We start from the raw sequence: 14,282 nt of genomic DNA on the forward strand, positions 1-14,282 counted from the left end.
AAAGCTTGATTATTATATGAAGCGTTTTATGGAAATCAGGCTTTACTTAAATAGTAATTATTCTTCACAATGTCTGACCTTTCTTTTCTTTTTGTAATATTCCAAGTTCTTTTCTAAGACTAAGGCAGAACAGAAGTGCTTTGAGAGAGGTTGAAACCCATATTGTGGTACTGACAAATGGTCAGTTCAATTTGGCTTAATCAACTTCAATTCAATCCCCTCTGTGAATATATATTGAGTGTCAGAGTGGTCAGAGAATAAAGAGATAAGTAAGGCACAGCCATTATCCCCAAGAGGCTCAAACTGTATATTATGATGTGATACTTAGGGGTGAATATAGCTTACTGAAATAAAGGGGACTTTTCTGAACTGGCTCTTAAATGCACAAAGGCTTTTATGATGCAAGCAAATTACAGACTCTGAGTTACTCCATATAGGAGGCAGCAGGAACAAAGGCAAAGAGCTAGAAAGCTCATGGGGAAGAGGGGTAATGCCAGGCTAACTGAGGCCAACTTGGGTTTCAAGTGATCTCAGCCACTGGATCTATCACTTCCAGAAAGAGCACTTACTGTAATGGACAATGATTCAGAGATTGGGGAGGCAGACGAGAAACCTGTTATCAAGCTGCACGATGAGTTTTAGTGACAATTATCAGAACAAAGTTAGTGGTAATGGGATTGGAGACACACTAAATTAGATTTGCCATGCAGTTGAGACTAAAAAATGAAAAGACTATTATAACTTCCCAACACAATTATCATTGACTTGTAGGCTATTGCTTATGTCAGCCATCAGAAAACTATGGCCCAAGGGTGAAATCCAGCCCACGACCTGTTTTGAGCTTGAGTTAAGAGTGATTTTTATACTTTCTAAATGGTTGAAACAAATCAAAATAAAAATAATATTTCATGACAAGTGAAAATTATACAAAAGTCAAATTTCAGTGTACAGAAATAAAGTTTTATTGGAACACAGCAGTGTTCATTTGTATATGTATTGTCTGTAGCTGCTTTTGCAGTACAGTGGCAGAGCTGACTAGTTGCAATAAGGAGTGTGTGGTCCAGAAAATCTAAAATAGTTACTATCTGGACCTTCACAGAAAACTTTGCTGACCTCTGGCTTAAGTAGTTAATGATGCATTAGCATCACCAACTTTATAGATACTGTGCCTGTGTTCATTCAAAACAGCTCAGCTGGACTGAGCTGGTGAAACATTCCAACTAAGAATATCAGCACTGTTTACCATTACAGAGAATGGGCAACGAGTTGGACATCTACTATTAATCGGTCCATGGTGGTGGTGTTAGGAAAGCGTTTGTTCTGGTAAACTTTCCTCTGAAGCACTGTGAGCCTTGACTTATGGTTCTCCAGTGCTTGCCATGTGGTTTATTTCTGGTAGTATGTTTTTTCTCCTCCTCTTTTTGTTGTTGTTGCTGCTGCTTTTCTTTCTTATACTATTCTAGAAAAAGACACATTAAGAAGTGATAATGATAATGCACCTCTGGACTTGTCTTCTGGCAATTTGGAGCTTATAAAAATATAACCATATTTTAACTGCTATATTCACCTGCTACATTCACTGTCTAATTACACATCCTCAACTGAAAAGAAAAATCATAGAAAGAAATCTGATACCACTGAAGCTATTAGAATTTATCCAGTCTGTCTGAAGGTGGTTTTACAAGAGGAGGTTCATATAAGTTTCAACAGGCCCCAGTAATGATTGGACAAGTGTTTATGTGCAGGAAGAGGTTAGTTACACAAGTGTCTGTTGATATGTAAAATAGATTTATTCCTCCATTTTACTAACTTTTTTTAGCACACTTCTACTACATCTAATTTGGAGCAATTCAGTATGGAATCACTTGCTGAGAAAGCAAACAAAAAAAGTGATTAAGAAACAGGGTGAATCAGTTTGAAAAGCAATCTCATACAGACTGGGAAGGGAAGAGATAATGTTTCAAATGAAAAAAATCTCAGTAATGTGGTCATTACCATTATTATTAATAATTAAAATAATGATAATAATAATAGTCCTTACTATTTGTACAATGATTTTCTACTGGGCAGCTCAAAGTAATGAAATACTTCATCATTTTTATCTCTAAGAGCTCATCAAGTTAGTAAGGGTCTGGAATTCTTATCCTTGTTTTTCATATGGAGAAAATAAGGGAGAGAAATGAATCTGCTGGTACCACACTATACAGTAGGTTGGTGGTCAGAATCAGAAACATACTCTCTTAACTGTTTATTCAAAGTGTTTTTGATGGATTCTCTTTTTTCTTTATCCCATACTATACCTATTATTTCCCTCAAAGCCACCAAAGACAGAGCAGCCCTAAAATAGTGTTGAAAGGTGGGAGACAGGAAAAGAAGACACAGCAGTACCTCAAACAAGATAGTGATAGGAACTCCATGAAAAGACATGTATAACCATCCTCGTTACTTTCTTTCTCTCTTTTTCTCTCTCTCTCATTTAATTCGAAAGCATGATGTTTCTTTTTTTTAAAAAATCCATCATAACATAAAAAAGTACATAAATTAAAATTAAAGTTGCTCTCTTACTTCTGTTATTCCACTTCTTACTGTTAAAAATTTTGTGTGTCTTTCTATATACTTCACTATGCACCTACACATATAGTTTTATTATGTACAAAAACTGGAACATAGGATGCATATTATTCTGCAATATTTTTTCATTAAAATATATCATTGACATTTTGCATGTTAATACGGGTAGCTCTACCTCATCAATTTAATGGCTGCATTGTTTTAATTTTCTGTCTTGATTAAGAGTTATTGTAGAATAAATAGAACTTCTGTCTTATATTTCACAGTTCTACATATTCTTTTGACGATTATATCAATATCAATTGTTTCCTACATTTACAAATTCATATTCTTCATCTGGCATGTGTTGAAACTAGTTGAGAAGCCCTTCCCTCCCCATATTCCCTCCAAACTTTTGCTTATGTCTGCTATATGCATCTCCTTTCTTCTGCAACAAATGAATAGCAAGCATTCAGGGATGAAGGAACAGGAGTCAGTTTATAAGTTTCTTATGCATGTTTTCACGTAAGAAATGTGCAGAAGAGAAGTGGAGAAGTGTTTTTATATTACAGTAATTGTCATTCTAGGAACAGGTGCTTGGAATCCCACTCAAGGGAGAACTGGAGATGGAAGAGATTGGGGAGAGAAAGATAGTTTCCTCGGCTACAGCCCCATGGGGATATAACGGAAATAAGGGAGGAGACCAAGTAGAATCCCTGGAGCCTTCCACTACATTCCAGTGACTTCAGCAGGGCAGAGTCATGTGGCGATGATACTGTTGACTTCTGCAACAGTGTTCCCGCCAAACAGGACATTGAGACAGACCCAAGATGGGATGATGGTGTGCCAGGGACCAGAATGATTATGTCGCTTCCTGGTCTTGTATCATCAGGAAACGGAGTTTCCTTGATTTCTGTAAGCAACGATTATTTATTGTGAAATGCTTCACAGTTTCCAAGAAGTTTTCACATTTATGATCTCATTCTGGGTCCCACAGTCAACCATGTGCTTTAAACAGAATGGGTAGGCTGTCTCTTATTGACAGATGGACAAACTTAGTTCAGAGTCTAAATAACTTGTCCAAGCTGGTAAGGAAAGGGCTGGACTTGGAATTCTCTTTATTCTGAAGCAACCCCAGGTGCTCCTTCAGGATAACACTGCCCTTTCCCTCAGTTCTTGTACCAGACTGCTCTGAAGATAAGAACACATGCCTTGATTCTACCAACATGCTAAATACCTCAAGAAATTTAAAATAACAGCACCGTATTTAAACAACTTGGCCAACTCTGACTTATTTCATTTTCTCTAACTTTTGAGTTTGTTTAGCAGCTATTTTAACACAAGGGAACGGCAACTTTACTAATCAAACAAAAATCAGGTTGATCAACATTTTTCAGTAACATGTATTTTTGAAGGCAGAACAAATGGGAGAGGTTGAGGAAGTTTCATGCAGAAGGGATTTCCTGCAGCATTGCTGAAGTTTAGAGGTCAATATTAGCTCAAACACTCAGGTTCTTTAGAAGAGACCTCTAGTTATCTCTTATGTGTATCCTCTAAGTTTGTTTCAGAAAAATAGTAAGAGAATAGAATTAGAAACTCTGCCCTGAACCTAATATGGTTCAAACTGTAACATATATCATAGGCCATTTAAGATTCTACAGTGGAAGTGCCCGACTTGGTATCTTGCACATAGCTGGCTCAGCAAATCATAGCTAACTCTTAAATAGCACTTTCTACAGGCGAGGCACTGTTGTAGGCACTTTACATACAGTAATTCATTTAATCCTTACAATAATCCTATAAGATTGGTACTATCATTATCATCTTCATTTTTTAAAATTTTATTTATTTATTTATTTATTTTATTTATGGCTGTGTTGGGTCTTCGTTTCTGTGCGAGGGCTTTCTCTAGTTGTGGCAAGCGGGGGCCACTCTTCATCGCGGTGCGCGGGCCTCTCACTGTCGCGGCCTCTCTTGTTGCGGAGCACAGCCTCCAGACACGCAGGCTCAGTAATTGTGGCTCACGGGCCCAGTTGCTCCGCGGCATGTGGGATCTTCCCAGACCAGGGCTCGAACCCGTGTCCCCGGCATTGGCAGGCAGATTCTCAACCACTGTGCCACCAGGGAAGCCCATCATCTTCATTTTTTGAACGAGGAAACTGAGATACAGAGAAGTCAAATTACCTGCCTAAGGTCAAGCAACCAGAGCCAGGAATGGCTTCAGCAGCCAGGGATTAGGGTGTGTTCTAAGACAAAACAGTACTCTTCCTTCTAACTGAGTGTCCTGAATTAGTTCCCCAGGAATATCTACTTCACCTAAGGAGTGGGTATGGGTGTGCACTGTAATATAATCCATCTGTTTGCTTTCTTTCTCAGGCCAGCTGTGGTGAGGGCCAGGACGAGAGCTTGTTTGGAGCCCTGGGTTATTGGCCTCATCACCTTTATATCCCTGATTGTCCTGGCAGTGTGCATCGGACTCATCGTTCATTATGTGAGATACAGTAAGTATGGGTTGCCCTGGCATCATGTGATTTACCTCAAATATTTCCTGATTACATACATGTTTTGATTTGCCTCAAGCTGATTCATTCATTACTATAATTTGTTTGCATAGCTGGTACAAAGAACTCTTCACCTGCCTTGTTACTCATTTAATCCTCACAAGCCAAGGAGGATTCTTTCTTCTATCTTTGATGTAGCAATGCTTCCTGCTGGGAATAGCATGCTAGCTTTCATATTCATTAACAAGCAATAATCAAGTCTTAATTAAGGGAAAACCATAGGAAAGCTACAGTCCAATGTTTGGAGTTGTTTGAGGTCATAGGACAATCATCTTGATTTAAAATAATTCTAACTCATTGAAATCCTGACAGCTCAATAAATTGTACAATCAGGGGTCATAGGGAAGTAGGCTCTATTTTGTACTAGTCGGGAAAATGCCTATAGTAACATATTGTTGAATAAATGCCTATTCATTATTTTAAAATCATCTTGGTATATATTGCAAGTGATTAAAGAAGATAGGATATGCTGAAAATATTAATTACAAAGAGGTTCACTCTGCGGTAATCAGGTACCTCCCTGCTAGATGAACCCTGAACACTGCTATGTTATTAGAAAGGTCCCCAGGGTACTTCAGAACTCTTCTTCTAGGGCATAACAACCCTTCTGAAGTTTCCTTCTTACTCTGTCTCAGGTTTTAATTAGTTGACTCCACTTTGACCTATTTGTTTAATATCTCCCTTAGTGACTAGATAATGCTTTGATGTTCAAGACCCTGTAACCAAAGAAGCTAATCACTGGATTCTAATTTAATTGGGAATTTGCAGCAGTTGCTTTTTTGTAAAGAGAGATGGTGATCTGTAAATTGGTTATCTTCTACTAGCAGACACAAATCCAATCTTACTTTCCTAAACAAGGTGGATTATTCCTGAAAGAAAAAGTATTCAAAGATTTTTTTTGGGGGGGGGGGATAGAATTTGCCCATATGCAGGTCTTTGAATTTGGACTATCTGCATTTTGATAATTTCTCTGGAGCATGTTTTTTAGTATAAAAAGAATAGCTAAAATAACTTTATAATTCTACAGTTCTGTTCTGAATATATTAAGTCCCATTATGTTGTAAGCATCATTATTCCTCTCCATGGATGCCTATGTTTTACTCATTTTTGTATTTCTAGAACTTATTAAAGAACTTATTAGGCACATATTAGATAATTAATGTTTACTGAATACTGAATGATAAAAATAAATGAATCATACCTATGATATTTTCTTGGGGTATATTTTGGTTTGTCTGACTTAACAAGGAATTCCTAGTCATGTTAGGGATCTTATTACTTCAGTGAGAGAAAATGTTCTTACTACTTCTCCTTTGCCTCCTCCCAAGCCAAGTATTATAAGGCTTACAAATCTTACTCATATGCATACAATAAAAACCTGGTAAGATTTCAGTAACCTGTTCCTGTGTACCCTGTTGTTGGGATGATAAGCTGAGTAATACACAACGTCCGCTGCCCACACAGCACACCTGAATAAACAGCAATTGTTATGATATGTGTTATTGTCATATTTGTGACCTGTCTTTTGTTTAGAGATGTAACCTAAGAACAGAGTAGATATAACATAAGAATTTAGGTGCTGGCACGCCTAGGTAACCAAACTGAGCCAAACGAATCTATTGTAGAAACAGGCAGATAAAGATCGAGGTGATCAGACTGCATCATTTTGGCATAAAACCCAGGACAGCATAGAACTGTGTGTTCAGTTTTTATCCAGTGGCCTTTGGGACTGCGTTTCTGTCCCTTTTGTGATTTGAATGACAGCAGGTGAATCTATTATGAACATCATTGTAGGTTATAGAATCACAAAGCTGTTAGAAAATTATCAGCAAACTCATGTTCATCCTTATTTTTCTTTTCTGTTAATATTCTCAATAATATTTTTCAACAACTGCACATGCTGTATAATTCTGGTAACTGGAAATATGTTTTGAAACATAGCAACCTATTTGAGTCTATCAGGCAAATTAAAATATTGACTATAGATAAGTTGTTCATTTGGTTGAAGCATATAAAATTGCTGATATTTGACCATTTTTAACCTATATAAATGGCAATTTCAAATAATTCAATCTAATAACTGAAAAGAAACAGGTCTAAGGATGTAGAAGAGTATGTTCTCCTCCTCTTTAGAACCTTACCATTCAACATGTGCTTAGGTACCAGCAACATCAGCCTCATCTAGGAGCTTGTTAGAAATGCAGAATCTTGGGCCCAACTTTATTTCTTTAATTTTTTATTGGAGTATAGTTGATTTACAGTGTTGTGTAGTTTCTGCTGTACAGCAAAGTGAATCAGTTATACATATTCATATATCCACTCTTTTAAAAATTCTATTCTCATATAGGTCATTACAGAGTATTGAATACAGTTCCCTGTGTTATACAGTAGGTTCTTATTAGTTATCTATTTTATATCTAGTAGTGAGTATATGTCAATCCCAATCTCCCAATTTATCCCTCCCCCCATTTCCCCCTTGGTAACCATAAATTTGTTTTCTACATCTGTGACTCTATTTCTGTTTTGTAAATAGGTCCACTTGTACCATTATTTAAAATTCCACATATAAGCAATATCATATGATATTTGTCTTTGTCTGACTTCACTCACTATGACAATTTCTAGGTCCATCCATGTCACTGCCAATGGCATTATTTCATTCTTTTGTATGGCTTTCTTATTCCACTGTGTATATGTACCACACATCTTCTTTATCCATTCCTCCGTCGATGGACATTTAGGTTGCTTCCATGTATTGTAATAGTAAATTTACAATACAATACAATTTACAATACAACACAGTTGCTATTGTAAATAGTACTGCAATGAACATTGGGGTATGTGTACCTTTTTGAATTATGGTTTTCTCCAGATACATGTTGGGCCCAACTTCAGACCTAAAGTAAACTATTGGTCAATATTTAGATAAATTAAAAACGTTACTTGAAATTGTGTATATTGTGATCTGCTTGCATTTCAGGTCAAACAGTCCATTCAGGGCAAGGGCAAGGTCATTCAGTGAAAGAGAGGGAGGAAGGCAAATCCTCCCTAGACCCTCACTTGAGTGGCTAATGCTCAGGAGACCCTGACCTTTCAGTGTCATCCATCTCCTTTATGCATAACCAACCCCTCCCCAGGCCTTGTCCGAGTCTGACCAGAGACTTCCCTTTCTGTCCCAACAAATCCTCTGGATGGCTAGAATGTTCTTTTGGAATTTATTGGTAGTTTTCTTTTTTTCTTATATAACTCTCATGTAAAACTAGAGATTTCTCCTATAGCCTCAGTGAGTGTATTTGGCTTTTTCCACTCCCAGAAGCAATATTTAATGAAAATTTGTGCTTTGGGAGTTAGACCTTAGCTTGAAACCCAGTTCAGTCTTTTCTGGCCATGTCATGTTGAGGTTGGGCAATTTATTTACACTTCTGAGATGGTAGTCCTTATCTGTTAAATGTGGATAATACTACTTTCTTATGGGGGTTGTTTTAAATTGAATGAGATACGCAAATATGCTTGGGACACAGGTGTCTAATGTTAGTTTTCTTTCCCTCCGGGGTTTAAGAGGGAAAGGATGAGAAGCAAGAGAACAACTGAGACTGATGAGGCACACTCCATTTTCCTATCATAACCATACGCAACCATTGTGTTCTCGATGCTTGGCACAGAGTCTCTCACAGAAAAGATAGTCGGCATGAATATTCATGGAATGAATCTTCTGAGCTCTGTGCTTGCTTCATGTACAGGAGGGTAGAGGAAAAGCTGTGTTGCACTAATTCTTCAGCAGACCAAAAACATGGGCTGCTTGAACTGGATGCAGAAAGTGGAGACAATGGCTAAAGAAACAGACAAACCAATTCCTATGGCTGGTGGGAGAAAATAAATGGAGTGACAAGGGAACCAGGTGAAACTAAGTAGTGTCTCTGGAGGGTTATGGCCGGTGGCAACTCTACCTCCTTAAACTTCTATATACTGAGCTCCTAGCATTTTAATCCCTACCCTCATCTCCTTATCCAAAATAAATATTCTTACACTAGAGTCCCTATGGCAAGAATTGATGTGTAGTTTATGGAATTGGAAGAAATCTACTTTTTAAATATAAAAATACATTTACTCTTGGGAAGCTTCTGAATCTATTCCTGTTGATATGCTCAGATGGTGTGACTTACTGCTTCTTGTGGCTTATTCAGGAATGGATAACACATGACTAATTAGCCTACAGGAACACCAAGCATTTCATATGGCTTTTATACTCTAAATCTTATGATGATGAACGTTGTTGTCTTTTTTTTTTTTTCTCTTTTTTTCTGCCTTCCCTGGTTTATTTATTTATTTATTTATTTTTATATTTATTCTTGGCTGTGTTGGGTCTTTGTTTCTGTGCGAGGGCCTTCTCCAGTTGCGGCAAGTGGGGGTCACTTCTTCATCGCGGTGCGCGGGCCTCTCACTATCGCGGCCTCTCTTGTTGCGGAGCACAGGCTCCAGACGCGCAGGCTCAGTAATTGTGGCTCACGGGCGTAGTTGTTCCGCGGCATGTGGGATCTTCCCAGACCAGGGCCCGAACCCGTGTTCCCTGCATTAGCAGGCAGACTCTCAACCACTGTGCCACCAGGGAAGCCCACGTTGTTGTCTTTTATTTTGAGATAACCATGAAGGTCAGAACAGGATGATGGAGATGATGACCAGGGTAGGACATTGTTTCCTGTCTCAGTCTGTCTAGCAACTACCAAATGGGGAAATGATGATGCTTTACACACATCTGATAAAAAGTATGATGAGTTTTTTCCTCTATCCTTGTAGATCAAAGGACGACCTACAATTACTATAGCACATTGTCATTTACAAGTGACAAACTATATGATGAGTTTGGAAAAGAGGCTTCTAAAAATTTCACAAAAATGAGCCAGAAAATTGAATCAATGGTAAGCATTTTATTCCCATTTCTAGAGTATTTGCTATCACTTTTTACCATAATTTTTAGTATCCTAGCTTCTCAAACGTCCATTCAACTGATCTTGTATATCTTGCAAAATGGGGAGAGGCCCTACCTGGGAGATATAAGACAAAAATAACAATACATGACTTGGAGGAATATGCCTTACAGGGCTAAACCTAGTGACTTTTAGCCATTTCTTTTTGTACGTCTTACTCAACCTTCCTTAGCTAGTGCTACAGTATTGATCAGCAGAGTCTAGAAATTCTGAGAATATTAGGGTGACCCAAAATACAGTTGTTGTATTACTGATTTCCTAAAGAAGAGACCTTTAGCAAAAGGACACAAGATTGAAACTATTCAGACACATACTTGAGAAGTATTTTAGTATTTAAAAACATCCAACCTTGGACAAGTTTTTGGTACATAAGTCTATAGGAAATCCTTGGATATTCATCTTTATCCTTAGGGCATCAATATTCATCCTGAGGAATGAATTGAATATTTTAAATAGTGGAAAATTTAGCAGTATAGGCCAAAAGAGCAAGAGCCTGGGTGATGACTTCTCTTCATTGTCAGACTACTTAGAGAATAATTTAGACTTTTCCTGGTAGTCTGTGAAGTAATTAGTGAAATGATGTGATGGAAAGCACCCTAAACTAGGAGTTGGGACACCTAGTTCTAGTACCGTTTACTAGCCAGTGATGTGTCACTGACATATCTCTTTATCATTCCGGAAAAATTCTCTTATGTGAAAATTAAGGCACTAGACTAGAAAATTTCCAAATTGTCTTCCAGTTCCAATATCCTGAGTGAGAACAGAATGGCAGTGGCCCACCTGGAAACTGCCTGGTAGACTAGGAGCTGGAGGATTTGGATACTTTGCTGAGGAGAGGGTCAAATCGTGGTTGTATTTGTACTTGTAAACACCAAACCAGGGAAATAGCAAATAAGCTCTTTTTAAGGAGCTATATTTTAGGATATATATACATATATATGTACATATATCTCCTTAAAATATAACATATATTAAAGGAAAGGAAATGGAACTAAAGAGATCAAGTAAAGATGCAACTATTTTCCTTGTTTTTTGTGCCATTCACTAAAATTTTTATAAGATCCAGACTGACTTAAATATATAGGAATATAAATAGGACTCTAATACTCTTAAAAATTAATAATTTTGAAATTGTTTGATAAAAAAATAAACCTTTAAATAAATATTTCCAAGTGAATGCTGTCATTAGAGAACTCATTTGAATTGTGCTTATTTGTCTCATAATTGAAGTAACTTTCCTTGGGCACAAAGACTCAGAAGTCAAACAAAATGTAAGAAAGGATAAAAAGGCTCATTGTTTCTGTCAGTCAATTACCAGCTTGTAGTATCTGTGTTTGGTAAATATCCATACAGTGAAAACAAGAAACACTTGGTGTGTTTATCTTGACTTTTAATTTAAAAATTTAAGTTGGTTAGAATTCTTATTTGTAGTAGTAAGAAATACCTCCATAAAATACATTCTTCCACCCTATTAGAGTAAACCTTATAGGAGGTATTAGGCTATGTATCCCAGTTCACCTGGGCCTTCCTAAGAGCATCTTGAGTGCTGAATTGAGTGCAGATTATGACAGGATATTTGGTAACTTTTTCACCAGGTTTGAGAAACATGTGACACCATTATGCATTCATTTCCCCCTTCCAAGTACTAATCAAGCCCGATCCTGCTTAGCTTCTGAGATTAGATGAGATCCAGCATGTTCAGGATGGTGTGGCCATAGATTGTTCTTATTTTTATGACCTACCACTTGACAGAGTTTTTTCATTTCCTTTGTTTATCTACGGTAACAGTCTGTATCTCACGGTGTGGATGCTCACTCTTACTTTTCAAAACCCAATCTGTTTATTGTCTTTTGTCTCTTTCTGAGTGTAACGCAGAAGATGTCACTCCTGGCCCCCCTACTATGGTCCCCCAGCTCCTATAATTCCTAAGGCAGAGTTCAGTTGAAATCACTGAGTAGAATACAAAAAGAGATTCCTCAAGTTCAGCACATTGTGAAATGTCAGTCAATGTGTTTTGTTTTTAAGTTTTTTAAAAATGTTTTTAAGCTTTGAATCAACTTGCAGAATTTCAGAAAATTATCCTTGCTGACGTATTTTGAATATTTTTGGAACAGGTGAAAAATGCATTTCATAGATCTTCATTGAAGCAAGCATTTGTCAAGTCTCACATTATCAAGTTCAGGTATGTAGATCTAAAATGCTGACTTCTGAATAATTTAAAACTAAAGCTGTTAACTTGGTCAGTAATAAATACTGTTTGAAGTATTAATGATATGATATAATTCAATTCAACAGACGTTAATTTGGTACCTGTTCTGTATAAGTCATGGGTTACAATGTGCCTTACTCATTCTTTAAATTCAAAAGATAGCATTTGCAAGATGATTTTGAGGGACAGAAGTATTATTGGTGGTTATGTTATAGAACTGTTTTTTTGTTTGTTTGTGTGTTTTTTGGAAACCCTAATTAGCACAAATAGGGACCTAAGCCACATCCCTCAGTTTAATAGCAAATAAGTGTCCTATGTAAAATAGTGTAGTAGATGAGATTTTTCTTCTCCTCTTGGTTCTCCTTCCTACCAATTTTCTTTCCTTTCTTTCATTCCACTCGTTTTTTCTACAAATATTTAAGATCTCAGATCTGATCATCAACCATCAATAAATAGAATCCAGAGCATAACATTTTAAGCAAAATACTATATGAGGATCTTAAGTAATGTATTGTCTTAATACAAATTATTGGTATTTTTCAAAATAAAACAAGAGCTATTTCCAACATTATTTCAATGACAAAAACTCCAAGTTACTTCTCATTCTATTACTTAGTTGACATCTCTGAGGTGTTAGTTTGCTCACTTTCTTCTGAAAATTCCATACTGTTTGGTGTTTGAAATTTTACTTTTTCTTAGATCTTCTTCTCCAGTTCTTAAATTTTCACTCTCTCAAGGGGACTTCATCCACCCACAACATGGTTTCATGTGCTATTGAAACCCAAGTTTCTATTTCCAATCTAAACTGTTGTCCTGATTTTTAGAACTATATGCCTGCCCACGCACACCTCCACATGGAGGTTCCACAGAAAATTCTTAAACTCAAGAAAAACCCAATCACACTAATGAGAAACCTGGAAGTCATCCCACACTCCTCCCTTTCCTGGGCCCCTCGCACTTTATGAATAACTAAGTTCTACCAATTCTGTCTTCCAAATAACTTTCTATTTTGTTTACCCCTTCATCCCAGAAATCTTGCTACTCATTTCTTCTGTTACTACAATATGAGAAGTGTAATTTGTTGGAAAGATAAAGTCAGTCTTAGAGATGTTGATTTGAGGTACTAAGGGACCTTACGAGCCTGAAATATGCATCTGACATAAGGGAGGAAATGGAAACTGAGGTGAAGACATAAATTTGCTCAACATCAACTCAAAGTATTAGAAAGTGTGGGTGTCAACAGAATTTCTCAGAAAAGGGGTAATGCAAGAAAAAAAAGGATGATGAAGAAAGCTTGAAGAACGACAGTATTTAAGGAAATAGAAGAAAATAGGGAAATAAGGAAGGAGGAGGAAAAATGAAGAATCAAGAGAGGCACCACTGAAACTAACAACAGAACGTTTCAGGGAGTGAGTGGTCAGCATCCACAAGACTCCTGAGACGCCAAGTAATGTGACTAGAAAGAATACATTGGAAATGTCAATGAGGAAGTCATTAGTGTTCAAGCAGAGAAACAACTGAGCGGAACAAAAGGGGAGGATGCAGACTGCAATGAAGTAAATATGAGGCAGAACGTAATTTACCCATTTAAGAAGGTTTTCTGTGATATGAAGGTGTGAGATAAATTGTATAGCTGGGGTAGAGGGAGAGTTTTGTTTGTTTTTGTCTCTATTAGCCAGCCAGTATAGAAATAGTTTAAGAGAAAGAAGAAAGAGTAAGTAATAGATTATAGGGTTGCTGAGGCAGTGAAATGGGATGAGATATATAAAAATAATCTCTTTAAAGTCCTATTTGTTTTTTTCAGATTACAAAAACAATAGAAAATTTTATAAAATTCAAATAACACAGTATTACAAAAAATAGAAAGCGAAAGCCCCCTCTCCAATAATTTCACACCCAGAAATGATACGTTTTATTGACAATTTATATTTAACATTTTCCCAATGACTGCATATAGATCTATTTCATTCTTTAGCT

General features: G+C 36.9%; 1 protein-coding gene across 1 annotated transcript in view; it reads left to right on the forward strand.

Moving 5' to 3' along the window:
- Positions 1–1,291: 1,291 nt before the first annotated feature.
- Positions 1,292–14,282, forward strand: part of TMPRSS11E (transmembrane serine protease 11E) — a 32,172-nt gene continuing 19,181 nt past the window's right edge. Inside the window, exons 1-4 of the mRNA XM_059923830.1 lie at positions 1,292–1,323; positions 4,927–5,051; positions 9,906–10,027; positions 12,211–12,278. Of these exons, the coding sequence (XP_059779813.1) occupies positions 1,292–1,323; positions 4,927–5,051; positions 9,906–10,027; positions 12,211–12,278 (347 nt within the window). The remainder of the gene's footprint in view (positions 1,324–4,926; positions 5,052–9,905; positions 10,028–12,210; positions 12,279–14,282) is intronic.

The sequence above is a fragment of the Balaenoptera ricei genome, chromosome 5 (genome assembly GCF_028023285.1).
Source record: "Balaenoptera ricei isolate mBalRic1 chromosome 5, mBalRic1.hap2, whole genome shotgun sequence".
NCBI classification, from domain to species: Eukaryota; Metazoa; Chordata; class Mammalia; order Artiodactyla; family Balaenopteridae; genus Balaenoptera; species Balaenoptera ricei.